Source organism: Rhizophagus irregularis, chromosome 15 (assembly GCF_026210795.1).
Source record: "Rhizophagus irregularis chromosome 15, complete sequence".
Classification (NCBI taxonomy): domain Eukaryota; kingdom Fungi; phylum Glomeromycota; class Glomeromycetes; order Glomerales; family Glomeraceae; genus Rhizophagus; species Rhizophagus irregularis.
The window spans coordinates 377,250-393,773 of NC_089443.1; the positions used below are offsets into that span (position 1 = coordinate 377,250).

Below are 16,524 nucleotides of genomic sequence, written 5' to 3' on the forward strand. Positions count from 1 at the left end.
TGTCCGAATTGCAGCAGAAATCTTCAGATCAGTGATGTCATCCCGATTCTTGAAAAATGCGTGTATTTTGGCAAAGTTTATCCAAGAAAACCGAGGAAATGAAACAACAGACTTATTTCCTGGCCAGGTTCAATATTATTTTGAGCATACTATCACGATATCAGGTGAATCTAAAACTCATCGATTGGCATTCGTCAGATGGTACAGACCGGCACCAAACCGACTTATACGATTTTATACAAATATCGATGAGAATGATAAAAGTTCAAATATTGAACTTTGGCAAAATGATTTTTATGATATAAGCCGAGACTGTATAATTCCAATTCATTACATATATAGCCGATTTGTATCTAGCGAATTTGTAACTGGTAAAAAGAAGCTCGTCGCATATAAAGCTGTAATACCAATAAATAGACAATTTCATTTATAATAAATTTAAAATATAATTAAGTTTATAATAAAATAATATTTATTAAATCGCCAGTATGTTCATTTAGTTCTGAAACTCTTTCGTTTCTCCTTTTTAATAAGTCTATATTTTGTCATGGTGCAAGTTATATAGAACTTTTTTGCCAAGTGCGTAAAAAAGAAAAAAACTTAGGCGAAATCTCTAGTAAGTTTAATTTAAAAGGAAATTTTGTGAAAAATTTTATTAAACCGATCATTGTCCAAAGAAAAAAAGTTAATTATTTATTGTTAAAAATTATTAAATGAAATGTTGTAATGTGTTATAAGAAATATAACATATGATAATAAACTTACTGATAAACGAATAAAATTGGATATAATCATATCGGCGGATTTGTTTCATCACATGTCAGCCGAACATAGTAAATTAATTAGAGAATTGGGTTTTCCCATTTCTATAATAAATTTGTTATAGCAAATGACATGTGATGAAACAAATCCGCCGATATGTATTGAACGGACATTAGTATTGTAAATCAATTTTTTAATTTTAATTTCTCGCAATAAACCTGACCAGAATTTTACTCATAGAGTGAATATAGATAAAGAATTCATACCGATTTGCCGCTACCAATGGTACTATTAATGATGAGGTATATTTGAGGAACTCCGTTAAAATGAGCCTTTCGCGGATCCATTCACGGAAAATGAAAATAATTTGATAAATTCCGTTATTTAATTCCGGAAATATGGGTCTTTTACGGAAAAAAGGTGGAATATAAAAAATGGATCGACCTTTTTACAGGGTTACCTAAAATGAAGAGAAAAAAAGTAGCTTTCACCCATATGCTTGCCGATAGTTGTTGATTGGGCTTAGTCGACACATTCGACGGTGGGATTATTATTTACGGAACTAGTATTACCTAAAAAGAGAGTTGTTTCCAAGAGTTAGTGAAACTGCGTTACCCATATGCTGGTCGATAGTTGTTGAACCGAAAATGTTGAACCGTTGTATTCGAATAGAATGGGAATACAACGCAAAAAGCTAAGTAAGACTTATCCCTTGGATCCACAAGACCAGTATTTCAGCCGAGCGTTAATCCTGCAGGAACTTACCATTATTGGCTTCTTGAACTTCATACAAACGTATAGCCCATCTTCGCTGCCCTCGTAAACCTTTCTTTATACGACTATTAAAACTTCGTTTGCCGCGCTTGTGACGACGACCCATACTAGCTGATGGGAAATAAAGAGCCTTTTCCTGTCTTTATATAATAAAAAGACGCGTAAAATCAACAAAACGTGCAAACAACTAAAAAAAGAACAAATAGAACAAGAATTATTCCAAGAAAAGAATTGTTCTATCAGTGTAATTTTAGGAAATAGATTAATTGGGAATTTTCCGATTTTTTATTAACTCCTTATACTCTGTTGCGCAAGTTTTTTTTGTCAGAAGCTTGCTCACTTCTGAATAAGACACGGTAGGTATGACATTGACTGTCACACGAAAGAATTATTCCAAGAAAAGAATTGTTCTATCAGTACTAATTTTAGAACATATGGGAAATAGATTAATTGGGAATTTTCCGAATTTTCATTAACTCCTTATACTCCGTTGTGAATTTTTTTGACAGAAGTTACATGCTCACTTTCTGAATGGATGAATAATTTCGTCAAATATTCTAATCCAGATTTGTAATGAGTATACAGAGAAAGTTTTTAAAAAAAATGACAAAAGTTCTGAATTTAGTGCATATTCTTCAATTTTGATTTGTAGCGGAAAAAAGGTTACCATTTATCAATTTCTTTTTTCGATTTTTCTTTTTATATAAAATGCTTCCACTTTAATAGTAACGTTCCCAAAGATTGTAAGATTAAGTTATCTTCGGTCTTTCTTACAATTATTGCAGTTATTGATCTTTTTTACGAATATCAGTTTTTTTTTTCACAATTCGTTTTTGTTCTACGGTCTACATAACGATCGGTACCTATTGATCCCATGTATGATACCCATGTATTTTTACTCATGTGATTTGTATCACAAAAAATACTATATATATAACTTATATAAAGGACTTCAACTCTCTACCTTAATTTATTTTTTTTTGATTTTTTTTTTCGTTTTCTTGGACATCTGAAAGTGAGGCATGTGGTGTTAATTGGTAGAGGTCATGCATCTTCGGACGACCTAAGGGACAAGCCATTGCTGTAGTCTCCGCCATGTACACCTCACCATGGTCAATAGACCGCCGCAATCCATTAGGGTCGTTTTTAATTCCCCCCTTTTTATTCCTTTTATACGATAGCAGTATTCATATTTATTTTCTACTTTGATAAAGTACTGATTTTATAATTGCAGTCTTTTTTAGTAAGTAGTCATTTCTATTTTAATGTACGTCAAAACCAGAAACTAACATGTACCGATTTTCACTCCTACCAACATGAATCTTATCATATTTTCAGCTACCGATATTGATGAACTTTATTAGAGGCGAGTAAAATTTTTAGCCTGATCTTCATACCTAAACAATTCGTTTAAAGGTAATTAGCATGATGGTATCTTTAAATTGCTCCTAGGTGATATTAGTAGTTATGACTATTTATGCTGAAGAGTGGAATTCGTCTGGTGGTTGATTGGGTTGATTAGGTTGATTGAATAAAACTTCACAAATCGGTCATAAAATCATATGAAATTTATTTATTTATATCTGCCGCAAATCTGCTATTTTGATCTGTGGACCTGAGATGAAATACACATAATTCCAAATATAATAAAAATCAATGGCGCAATAAATGAAAATCAAATGGCTGATTTAATCCAAACTGACCAATTTCTAACAAAGGGGTAAGAACGATTCTCAAGGTGGAAAATATCAGATTTAATAGTTCACATCAATTCAGAAAAAAAGAAAGGCAACGATAATGCTTTTTATTTTTATGTATAAAATGCATACAACTTACAAGAAAAATTCTCTAGTTAGAAGCCTAAGTTGAAATAGCAAAACAATCTGAGGGTCTTATGTAAAGCTTCCGTTTGAACTTTGAAAGTCATAGCGAGATTCGAATATTTGAAAGTTTTTAAAATGTAGATTCGAATATGATTCGAATCTCACCTGATATTCGAATCTCAAATGGATATTCGAATCTCATGTGATTTTGAATTTATTGAATTTATTAAATATTTATTAAATATTAAGGAAATGTAGAAATTCAATTGACATTCTTTTTATAGTAACTTCGTATTTCACAAAAAATTTTATTAAAATTATATTACAAAATATCAAATTGCGAAAAATCTAGCTTTACATATTTAGCAATATTTAAATTTGCAACAAAAAAAATATTACAAGTCTTTGAATTAACATTATACGGATTAATCTGATGTCCCTGATGTTAGAATGGGGATAAGAATGAGTCTTGATCTACCACAGATCTCGATCTTATGAAATGAATAAAAAAACCTTCTCCTTTCTAATTAATTATCTATCAATTGAATAATATTATTACTTTTCTCTTCATTCTTCGAGTAGTAGGGCGATATTACCCATTTTGGTGCATTGTCCGGTGGTTCTGAATTATCTTTAAATATCTTATCTTTGTACCACCGCTTTCTCTGGACTTTGGTATGTTGTAATGATTCTCCCACACTATCGGCAATTCGAAGAAGTTTTTTGACCTAAAAAAAATAATAAGAAATTATAAGCAAAAGAAAGTTAAAATTATAAAATTTTCTAATTTACCTCTACAGATCTCCACGGTTTGTCGTACACATGAATCACGTGCTTATCCAATTTGTTTTTTGGTCGGACAAGTTCATTGATTTCCTTCATAGCCATTTCTTCGTCCGTCTCCGATATTTCATCGGAGTAATAAGCTCCGTTATCAACTATCTCCTCTAGGTCTTTCTCATATTTCTCTACTGTCAATGAATCGGGTCGTAAATGCACAAAAGTGGGGGATTTTGTAGTATACATATATTGAAGGCCCCGTTTTCGTCTTTCTTTTTTCTAAAATAAATTAAAATAATTAATAAGTAAAGCATCGGTATCTCAACATCAAAAGATACTCACTTCAGAACGTCTAGAATTTGTTCCCTTTCGTTTTTTGTCCTCCTTAGCTTTTTCAGAATTTTGTGAAATTTTCCAATTTTCTCGTCTATGGCGATGAAGTTGCTGCAGAACATTTTTAAGTTCTGTCGAATTGTACTGGACTTTACTACTTAACGACTTATCGATTGTGGGCATTGTTTCTTTGATCACATGATTTTGAATTTCATTTCAGGATTTGGTATAGTCTAGGAAGAGAGAGCTATCGAGATTTGAAAGAATTTGAAATACTTCATTCTAATTTATAAAACAAAAATAGACCAATTAATTCTGATCTTTTGCAGGAAGTAACATTTATTAACTTGTTAAGATCAATAAATACCCTGAAGGATTTACATTGCTCTTCATCAATTGCTGCGTGCTGCATTAGAAATGTTTGTTTTGGAGACACCGATTCATATTGATTAGTGGTTGCAGTATTATTCCCCAATTGTGCTTTCTTTATAATTAATACTTCTTCAACCAAATGATCTAATTTTGAATTGATTTCAGACAACTCTTGTAAAATTAATGGGTAAGAATTTGTTAGTAAGAAATATAACGCATTTTTTTCTTACTGAGAATTTTCAATTTTTATACCTTCTCTTACGGATTTTCTCTTATGGTCCCTGCTGTAACTTCGATTGCTTCTTTTATCGCAACTCCTATTGCCCTTTCTAGTACGGCTTCTACCACGTCTTTCATCTCTACTATCGGTACTGGAGTCTCTACTCCTTTTTTCATTAATTCTTCCAGAACTTTTACCGCGAGTTTCACTTGAATGTCTACTACGGCGCTTATCATCAATATCTGGAGTTTTTTTTCTTCCAGGACTTGGGCTATCAAAACTTGAATTTCTTTTATTTCGCTTCGAACTTGGGGACGGAGACACAGATTCATTACGTTTCTTATGAGACATATGACTTTTTGAAGACTTATTGAACTTGAAAGGTTTCCGACTACGCATAATAAAGCTTCTATTTCTTTAAAGATGGTAAAAGGTTATTAGAAGCTGATATTTTTTTTTTGAATAGAATTATAAATTTTGCCCCAAATACCTCAATTAAAAGGATTATTAACCTTTAGAAAAAAAAGTAAAATTTTTGATTATCTTTATTATTTTAAAATCGTCTGGCGTAATCACATTTTTTTTGAATTAGACTCACGCAATCATATTGTTGATTTAAAATTAAATGGTCACACGTAATCATATATTCCAATCATATATTCCAATCACGTAATCTTATTTTTTTGTATTGTATTGCAATTATATTGGCCTTACATCATTATTTGCAAATTTTTATTTTTTGTATTATAATTATATTGGCCTTACATCATTATTATCATTATTGCAAATTATTTTTAGGAGGTTTAAAGTGTCGACAAAGAAGGAGGTTTTAGTTACCCAATTGTGGGAGAAAGTAAATTTATTGTCCCCATACACAGTGCTACAAAAGAGCCGGAATAGGTATTACTTCATGATCATCATTCCAATTCATGTGAAATATTTTTTATTTGACATAAAATTATGATAATAATATAACGTTGCTTCATTGAACCACCAATAATTTCTCCATCTTTTTTAACTGCCCTTAACAATTTACCTAGAAAATTTCTATTGGACTTAAGTCGTCAGGACTGTTTGAAGGCCAATCCATAACTTTTGGGATATTGTTTTGGAGAAGAATTCAGGGTATAGCCGATCAATTGGCGATTCCGGTGCAAGAGTATAGATCTTGACGAGTTGTGACTTATATTATTGATATATCAAGAGCCATCCCCTCGTCTTAGATTTTCGCTCCAGTCTTTCAATGATTTTCATTCCTAGTTAACTGAATTTTGGAATTTTTTACAATTTTTAATTAATTTTGTTGAATTAATTAACAATTTCTAATATCTAAATAATTTTCCAACAAATAGTATTGTCAAAATTGATAATATCATATAAATATCCATTTAATACCTATCAATATTCGGTATAGTAAATAAAACAGTAAACTATAATGAAAAATCATTGTCATATCGGGTTACTAATGTGTATATATTACATATCAAGCCACTTATTTATTTATTTTATGTCAAGCAGGCAATAGATTAAGTATTGCTATTATTCAATCGAGACGAAAGTTGTTAGCGCTACACAAATACAATTGTCATCTAGCAAAAGCCAGACCCTCGCTTCTAAGAAAAAGAACCCATAGTTCTACTGTCTACCACGACCAATAAGGTGTTGACTACCGAAGTAGTCTACCATTGGTTGATACCATGGTTGTGACCAAAGTTTATGGTATAGGCACACGCAGTATTAATTCATAGAGCATCCGTTGGCTGGATGGATCGAACCTGCGTCTTCCATTCCTGTCTTAGACGACCTATTACATATCAAGCCATATCAGGTTTCTGGTATTTAACCGATATACCATAATATTTCGTGACCCGATATTCCAGTGATAATAACTGCGAGTTCACCGTAGTATTCCCGTTTCGCAAGTCCGTCTCATATGACTTTCTGAATCGATTTACCGATCGGTTGATAATCTATTTTTATTTAAAACAACCGAATCCTTATAAAAATGTTTTATCCATTATTTCTGTAAAAACTCCAATCCCTTTCACGAATCCATTCACGGAAAATGAAAACAATTCGATAAATTCCTTGATATAAGGTTATTAATTCCGAAAATATGAGCCTTTTATGGAAAAAAGATGGAATATAAAAAATGGAGCGACTTTTTTTGCAGGGAATAGCTAAAAAAGTTAAATCTATTTTGGCTTGAAACTCTACAGTACATTCTTTGTACCTTATCCGCCAAAATCAGTCATTTTCTCATAAACTAAGCATCGAAGCGCCGTAAGTATGAGTTCGTAGTATTTTTTATTTTCGGAACGTTACTAACGTTCCTTTTCGATTTTTATTTTAAGAATGGTTCTTGGACCTGAATTTTGGTCTGGAACTCTGGAATGGCAAGGCGAGACGAGGTATTTGTTGTTTTTTATAATCCATAATACTTTCAGAACATTACTAACATTCCTTTTCGTTTTTTACTTTGGTCTGGAACTAAGATCTCACTGATATTGTCACTAAATTTTATTGTTAAAAAAAAAGAATAAGATAAAAATACCAATAACTTAATATAAGTTCTTATTGGATTATTCATTTTATTAAGAGATCTTAGAAAATTTATAGAAAACTGCCTAGCAGTTCCGTATCATCTATTAACTTCAGCAAAAAGAAAGAAAAAGTAATTGGAAGGAATGGGTGGAATGGTGGGAATGAGGTGATGGGGGAAGTAACCTTTTTACTAACTAAAACACGAATTTTATTATAAATAGAAGTCTTCAGAACGTTACTAACGTTCCTTTGCACATAAATATGTACAAGGCAAAACCGTTCCAAAAAAGACAAGAAATGTTGAAAAAGACATTTCTGAGAATTTGATGCGTTGATCAGAAATACTGAGAGTTGTGATTGGTGATAATTTTATCATTAGAATATCGGGTATCGATACCTTTTGAAAAAACGACCTTTTAATAGAATAAACGTAATATTGCCTTCTTCTATCAGCATGTTCGTTCATGCTTGGACAAAAAAATGAACTTGTTGAACCGATAGATGGCCGATTTATACCCGATTACCTAATTGACGACTGACTGGCGACTGATTTCAATCATTCATTATTGATTGGTGGCCAATTGATTGTCAATTGTCAAACTTTCATTATTATCAAAAAAAATTAAAAAAATTTCAACACAAATTCAATAAATTTAACGAAATTTTCCAATGCAATTTATTTATGTCATGTCCGGGTTGTTCAAGATAATGAAAGAAATTTTTAATTGTGTAATATTTAAAAAATATTAAAAATGATATATGTAAAATTAAAATTATATACATAAATAAAAAAAAATATTCTTGATAATCATTGATAATTAAATCCCCCACATCGTGATCGAAATTTTCTCTCCCCTCGCTTTCATTCTCATCAATATCAATAAATAATTACATCAATGATATTATAAATCAAAAAATGTTTAATAATGTTGCAACTTAATTCTCCAATAATCATCATTATTATAATCAAGTTACTTACGACTTAAGCCTACTTTGATTACAAATAAATGGCACTTCGCTCAGACAGAGCTCATGATATATGAGTTATCCCATCATGCCTATTTTACCCCCTTGATTAAAGGATTTTTGTTGCATGTTACTCTCCCATCAATGATAATCAAAGTTACTTTGATTATAAATAAAACGGCACTTCGCACAGACAGAGCTCATGATATATGAGTTATCCCATCATGCCTATTTTAACTATGATTAAGGATTTTACATTATTATTGTTTGAAATATTCATAATAATGTCCATTTAGACTTCGACGAATAATGTTTCAGAGGAAGCAGAATTATCATAACCAAAATTCGAAGCGAAGGTCTAAATTAGATCATCATTTAGTTATTTACAAACTTCAGGTGGCCACCTAGTCCACCTTTCCTATAATACACTATGCACGATGGCAAACGGTATAGGAGGCAGACTCTTCTTTCAGAAAGAAAGTTTTTTTTTTTAAAAAAAAAATACAAATAAATATAAATAAATATCATTTAATTAAATGTGATTAATTAACTTTTTAGGAATAGGCTTATCGATGCAATCTTATCAGTTTCAATTATCACTGTTCAACTTTACGAATACTTCAGTTGTTAGTTGTTAAAAAAAAGTACAATTAAATAGCGTTTAATTAAATGTAAAATTTTATAATAACAGTCGGAAAATTCTAATGAAAATTAATAACAACTAGAAGATTCAGATTGTGCTTAATATAACAAATGAAATGGAATAATTGATTGGAGCTGGTTATGTTCCATGAATTGATCACAATCGGCATTCATAAATATGTTCAACCGATATCTCATCAACCAAATAAGGAACTCATTGGTATCTGATTGAATGTCAATTTGCGAATAACTTTCCGAGAGTATATTTTTTTTTAACCCACTTTCTTCGCAATATTCTCTGTCGAACGTAACAACTTTTTTTGCCTGAGCCTAATATCCCTATAAAAGCGCTATGTCAGACACTCTTGATACACTTGCTTCCGCTTCCATTTCCACTACTGGAAATGCAATGTTAGCGGAAGAAATTAAAAAATATAAAACGGAGGAGATTGTTAACTTCTTGAGTAAGCAAGAGGACTTGGAAAATAATTCGCAAGCAAAGGTTAATGTCTGTGACTTCCTTAAAACGAGCATGGAGCGATTTCTTAGCTATGGAATACCTGGTGGTCTGCTTCGAGACTCGCAGACTTTACCAAGTGTAAGGAGAAGAAGTTGAGGGCCTTCTCCTCGCACAGGACTAAGAAGGATTTAGGTGCAAGTATGGGATTGATTGTAATGGAATAGGAGCAATCGGTCAATTTCGGCCAATTGAGCATTTACATTTATTTGCGATATTATTTGCGATATTATATGCATACTAATCATTTCGTTCCATTTACGACGAAACATATTCACTCAAAGGTGACGACGAGGAATTGAAACAATGCATAAGGGATTAAAGCAGAAGTTGGGTAATATGGGAGCATTTGTGGTGTGATATATTTCAGCAATCCTTCACGCTTCGCTGAATATTGTTAAGAGAGTAATCGAAATGGACCTTACCTTGGAACCCACTTTGAGGTCGTTGGTGAAGAAAATACCGGCCATGTTGATTATGAAATCAAGGCTTTCGAGAGGTTTATCTTATCACGGAAGGGGAAATCACATGAAGTGGGATTTGAATCTGATCCAATGCGAGAGTGCGTTGCAAGTTAACAAGACAGATAATGACTTCAAGGACGAATTCGACTATATTTATGGAAGACATACCGCTTGGCGAGTCTGCCTTGAAAAAGGATTCGGGGAAAAAAAGTATTGGTAAAAATGTGAAGCGGGTGATGGAAACCATTATTGGGTAATCGTTGAGAAACAAAAAATTAGAGCAAAAATGATTAATCACTTACGAGGGTAGGCGATTCGCTAGTTCAGAAATTTAATGATGAATACCTGCATCCAGTCATTAATAATAGTGCATATCACCCCTGAATTTCTGAAACGGATGAAGAGAATCCATCCAGAAAAAGGAAAATAGTGATAAAAGATTTAAAATGGCGGTCGTCAAAAGTAAGTAATGTCTTGAAATTAATAACAATTAGCATAAATACTAACCATTTTTTCCGTAAATTTTTACGAAATTATATAGATCGGAAGATTTCTGAAAAAGTCAAATGCGTGATACCATATATATGAGCGTAGAAAGTAAACGGTGACCGATTGGTGACCGATTGTCAATAATAAACTTAAAATATTTATCAGAACAAACTCAAAAGCTCAGATTAAGTATAATTTGACTTTCTTTATAAGACTATAATGCTAATTTTTTAACTTTAATAACGTAAATCAAATATTGTAAACAAATCGGCAACCAATCAGTCACCAATCTGACATAGCCGATTGGTGACTGATTGGTGATTGATTGGCGACCGATTGTCAATAATAAACTTAAAATATTTATCAGAACAAACTCAAAAGCTCAGATTAAGTATAATTTGACTTTCTTTATAAGACTATAATGCTAATTTTTTAACTTTAATAACGTAAATCAAATATTGTAAACAAATCGGCAACCAATCGGTCACCAATCTGACATAGCCGATTGGTGACTGATTGGTGATTGATTGGCGACCGATTGTTAATAATAAACTTAAAATATTTATCAGAACAAACTCAAAAGCTCAGATTAAGTATAATTTGACTTTCTTTATAAGACTATAATGCTAATTTTTTAACTTTAATAACGTAAATCAAATATTGTAAACAAATCGGCAACCAATCGGTCACCAATCTGACATAGCCGATTGGTGACTGATTGGTGATTGATTGGCGACCGATTGTTAATAATAAACTTAAAATATTTATCAGAACAAACTCAAAAGCTCAGATTAAGTATAATTTGACTTTCTTTATAAGACTATAATGCTAATTTTTTAACTTTAATAACGTAAATCAAATATTGTAAACAAATCGGCAACCAATCGGTCACCAATCTGACATAGCCGATTGGTGACCGATTGGTGACTGATTGTCAATAATAAACTTAATTTATTTATCAGAACAAACTCAAAAGCTCAAATTAAGTATAATTTGACTTTCTTTATAAGACTATAATGCTAATTTTTTAACTTTAATAACGTAAATCAAATATTGTAAACAAATCGGCAATCAATCCGTCACCAATCGGTCATATGACTGATTGGTGACTGATTGGCAATCTATAACCGATTGGTGACCGATAGGTAACAGATTGAAAGAATCGGTCACCAATAGGTAACCAATCAGTCACCAATCGGTCACCAATCGGTCATATGACCGATTGGTGACCGATTTTTCATATTTTGACTTGTGTAATTTAAGAAACGAACTAACGTTTCTTTTTATTATTTTTTTTTGTAGGACGCATAGGAGGATGCCGGCTTTAACACGAAACCGGACTTTAAGGTAAAAAATGGGGAAAGGGAGAAGGGGATTTAGAACCAAGATTCTTAAGAATCTTGGTTTTTATTTTTTTTAATATTTCGGAACGGTTACTAACCGTTCCTTTCTTTTTTATAGGTTTTGGGCGGGCTTCCTAGTTCCGAAGAATGGAAAAGAACCAAGATTCGTAAGTAAACGAATCTTGGTTTAATTTTTTTGTTTTTTTTTTGTAATATTAACGAACGGTTACTAATAACCATTTTTTTCTTTATTATTTTAGGATTGGGTTGGCTTCTGAGTTCCGAAGAATGGAAAAAACCAAGTTTTGTAAGTACGAGTATGAAACTTGGTTTATTTTTTATTTTATTTTTTTCCTATTATATGAACGGTTACTAACCGTTCCTTTCTTTTTCTTATAGGTTCGGCCGTTTGGGTGAGTTTCCGAAGAACGGAAAAAAACTAAGATTCTGTACTACGAATCTTAGTTTTTTTTTTCTTTTTTAATATTTGGAACGGTTATTACTAACCGTTCTTTTTCTTTTATTTTTTATAGGTTCGGTGTCTCAGGAGGGGCTTCTGAGTTCCGAAGAACGAAAAAAAAACCAAGATTCGTAAGTATATACGAATCATGGTTTTAATTTTGTTTTTTTTTTAGTTTTATTAATGAACGGTTACTAATAACCGTTCTTTCTTTTTTTAGGTTCGTGAGTTCTGAAGAACGGAAAAGAACCAAGATTCGTAAGTATATACGAATCTTGGTTTTAATTTTTTTGTTTTGTTTAATTTTATCAATGAACGGTTACTAATAACCGTTCTTTTTTTTTTAGGTTCGGGTGGGCTTTCGATCTTTGGAAAAAGTGGAACCAAGATTCGTAAGTAAGTACGAATCTTAGTTTAATTTTTTTTTTATTATTATTATTACGAACGGTTACTAATAACCATTCTTTTCTTTTTTAGGATCGGGTGGATTTCTGAATTCCGAAGTACAGAAAAGAACCAAGATTCGTAAGTATATACGAATCTTGGTTTTGGTTTTGTTTTTTTTTTATTATTTGGAACGGTTTACTAACCGTTCCTTTTTTTATTTTTTAGGTTTCGGGTTGACTTCCGAATTCTGAAGAACGGAAAATCAAGATTCATAAGTAATTACGAATCTTGATTTTTTTTCTTTTTTTTTTAATATTATTAATGAATGGTTACTAATAACCGTTCTTTCTTTTTTTTTTAGGATCGGGTGGATTTCTGAATTCCAAAGTACGGAAAAGAACCAAGATTCGTAAGTATATACGAATCTTGGTTTTGGTTTTGGTTTTTTTTTATTATTTGGAACGGTTTACTAACCGTTCCTTTCTTTTATTTTTTAGGTTTCGGGTTGACTTCCGAAAATCGGAAGAAAAGGAACCAAGATTCGTAAGTAAGTACGAATCTTGGTTTAATTTTTTTTTATTATTATTATTACAAACGGTGTTGTCGGTCGTCGGGCTGGTAGTGTGTCTCGCTAGCGCTCACCCCACCTCGGCCTCACGGCCTCGCAGTACCTACATCCCCCCTCCGTGGGGCGGGACTCCCCAAGATCCGTTACTATCCGTTACTACATCTGTTACTAAAAATATACTAAAAAACAGATAAAATAAGGGAAAAGAGAGGAAAATATGATAGAATCAGAAGGGAGTAACAGATGTAACAGATGTAACAGATATTTCAGAAAGTTAGGAGAGGACACCCCCTCAGAAAAAAGTTTTGATTTTACCCCCCCAGATCTGTTACATTCGTTACGATCCGTTACTCTTTCAGGATTCCATTCGTTTTCTCATTGGAGGCAATGAGATAGCAAACTAAGTTAACAGGTAGGTTAATAGCCCCTAGAAGGACTGTAGAACCACAGGAGGGTGACCGGGTAGGAGCGCGGATCTTTGGAAAAAATATATTCGGCAATTGAAGATTAGGTAACTATAAATTAGTACTCGATTTAATAGAACAAAAAATGGCCGCTCAAGCTCAAGTTATCCCCAAGTTCAGTGAACAAAAGAAAGCCTTCAGTATCAATGAGCTTAAACGACTCATTAACGCTGCTAAAAGTATGAGTGATCTTCGATCAAGCCAAGAGGTATCTTTGCAGTTATTTCATTCCCTGTGCAGATCCTCATGGGGTTTTCTGGTGGGACCCGGATAGTAAAAGTTTGAAACACGTTATTGACAAAAATATTGGTAAGCTTATCCGTCTAATCACGAAGGCATTCTACACACAACCTGAACAAGGACCCTCTCAAAAGACCGAGTTCAACATCTACAAGTGGTTTATGGTCGAGAATACCGATGTATGTAATGCAACCTGTGATCCCCATAAACAGCGAATCTTCAGATCCTTAACCGGCCAACTCTATCTAAATATCTTCCCAGGATTTCTCCACGTCTTGCGTCCGATATCCACCTTTGAGTCTACAATTCACCTCGCGGTTAAATTTATCTTCTCTCACATTCAGGAAATCTGGTGTTCGGGTGATTGGAATCTCACTGAGTATATCATCAAGTGGTTAGCCAGTGTGGCAGCTGGAAGGAAGATGTACTCGATTCTCTACCTAAAATCTGGACAGGGTTGGGGCAAAGGTATTATAACAGATTTCATTCAGCGCAGCGTCCTAGGCACTCAACTCGTTTATAAGACCAGCGATCCTCAGACGATTCTTGGAAGTTTCAATGGGCAATTACAGGGTAAAGTTCTTCTTCTTCTCGAGGAAATGCCCACAGAAAAAAGCCAGTGGAATTCTCTGTATCGCTCTTTGAAAGATAAAGTAACGAGTGATATAATGGAAATCCACGAAAAATATAAAACGCCAACACATTACAAGAACTTTATGTCAACTATTGTCCTTACTAATGAAAATGCTCTCAGAGTGGAGAATGATGATAGGCGCACAGTGTTCTTAGATGTTTCACCATCCCGCAAGGGAGACCTGGAATATTTCAAGAAACTCGGTGACGCTATGAAATACCCAGGCGCCAGTGAGGCGTTCTATGCTTACTTGAGAGCCATCGCGGATTCTTACCCGGACTTCAATGGGAATCCGCCACCCATGACAACATCTAAACAGGAACATATCATCTCGACTCTTCCACCCCTATTCCAATTTATAAAGGACACATACCTCGTAATGAAAAATTATATGACCGACCTGCCTGTTCAAGAATTTTATAGGGTATATACTTCATATTGCGAAACTCATTGTATTTCACCCTTATCAAAGATAAACGCTTCTAGAATCCTATCAAATGAGTTGGCTATAAATAGCAAATTAGTTCGTAAAGATAAGAAACCAACCCGTGTCTATAGTATATCCAGGGAGGACCTTTACAAGAAATTCCTCGGAAAAAACTGGATTCACGAAATAGACGAGATAGACATAGAAGGAATAGATGTAGAGACTTCTAAGAAACCTGCACCTGATCCCAAAGCCTTAGAGAAGTTCTTGGCAAATATATATAGCATTCCTGCTAATAATCCACAAGACGTACAAAAGAAACCCGCTGAGAAAAAACCCGCACCTGTAATTCGCAAGACTCCTCCACCGCTTCCACCCAAGCTTGACCACTTAAAAGAACGTCAACAAGAGTTAAGGGAAGAACAACCGGATCCCGATGAAGATACTAATGAGTCAGACACCGATGAACCTATAGATAGCTTCTCAGATTGTTATCTATCTGACGAGGAACCTGACCAAGAAGAACCCACCCCTAAACCAGATGATGATTACGACGTCTTAGACGACTTGTTATCAGACTCGGATTCTACAACCGTGGACCCAACTTCTGAACAACAACTCGAGTCTCCCGCAGAATCTTCTGTATCTGTCACTAAGCCTAACCCAGAACCGGCTCCCGAAGAGCAACTTATCCCAGAACCCGACACAGAACCAGAAGTCGACCGGGATCCTGAACCAAAGGAAGGCACTCGAGCGCACTGGGCTTGGCATGAAAGACACCGATGGGATCGCAAACCGTGGGTTAAAAATTCAAAGGACCAGGCCTTCGATGATCTCTACAATACAAGTAAGGAATTATGGGCCAAGTACCAAGACACGTCAGATGAATACGACTGGGAAATACTCGCGTTTGAAGTAGAGGAATGTCCCACAACGCGTATTGAGGACGAGTACCAGTACTACCTTAGGGAAGTAGTAGACCGCTTCAAGAACTGGATCGAATATAATGGATACTTACCTAAAACACCTAGCCGTAAAGAACTCGCAGATTTAATAAGAGCATACAAGAAGAATCGTAATGCCGAGATTATTCCCACCCCCTCTGGGTATGAAACTATGAGGGCAGATAAGGGAAAAGCGCGAGAGATCCCCGAGGAACATCCAAAAACTGATATGGAACGTGAATGGGAAGCTGCCAATAGAATCATCGATGACTGGGACGAAGAGGATACTGAGGGCGCTATTAACGACATATTGTAAGCGCTATTTGAGATTATTTCTTTTTTTTTCGTATATATAGAAAGATATTATTTAT

At 33.7% G+C, this 16,524-nt stretch overlaps 1 protein-coding gene across 1 annotated transcript; it reads right to left on the reverse strand.

The window, feature by feature from the left end:
- Nucleotides 1-1,284: 1,284 nt before the first annotated feature.
- Nucleotides 1,285-5,670, reverse strand: OCT59_006857 (uncharacterized protein; the record flags this gene model as incomplete). The annotated part of the gene is made up of 3 exons (XM_066150393.1): nucleotides 1,285-1,334; nucleotides 1,528-1,676; nucleotides 5,663-5,670. The coding sequence occupies 3 exons, from the start codon at nucleotides 5,668-5,670 to the stop codon at nucleotides 1,285-1,287; spliced, it is 207 nt and encodes a 68-aa protein (XP_065998345.1).
- Between the last annotated feature and the right edge of the window lie 10,854 nt (nucleotides 5,671-16,524).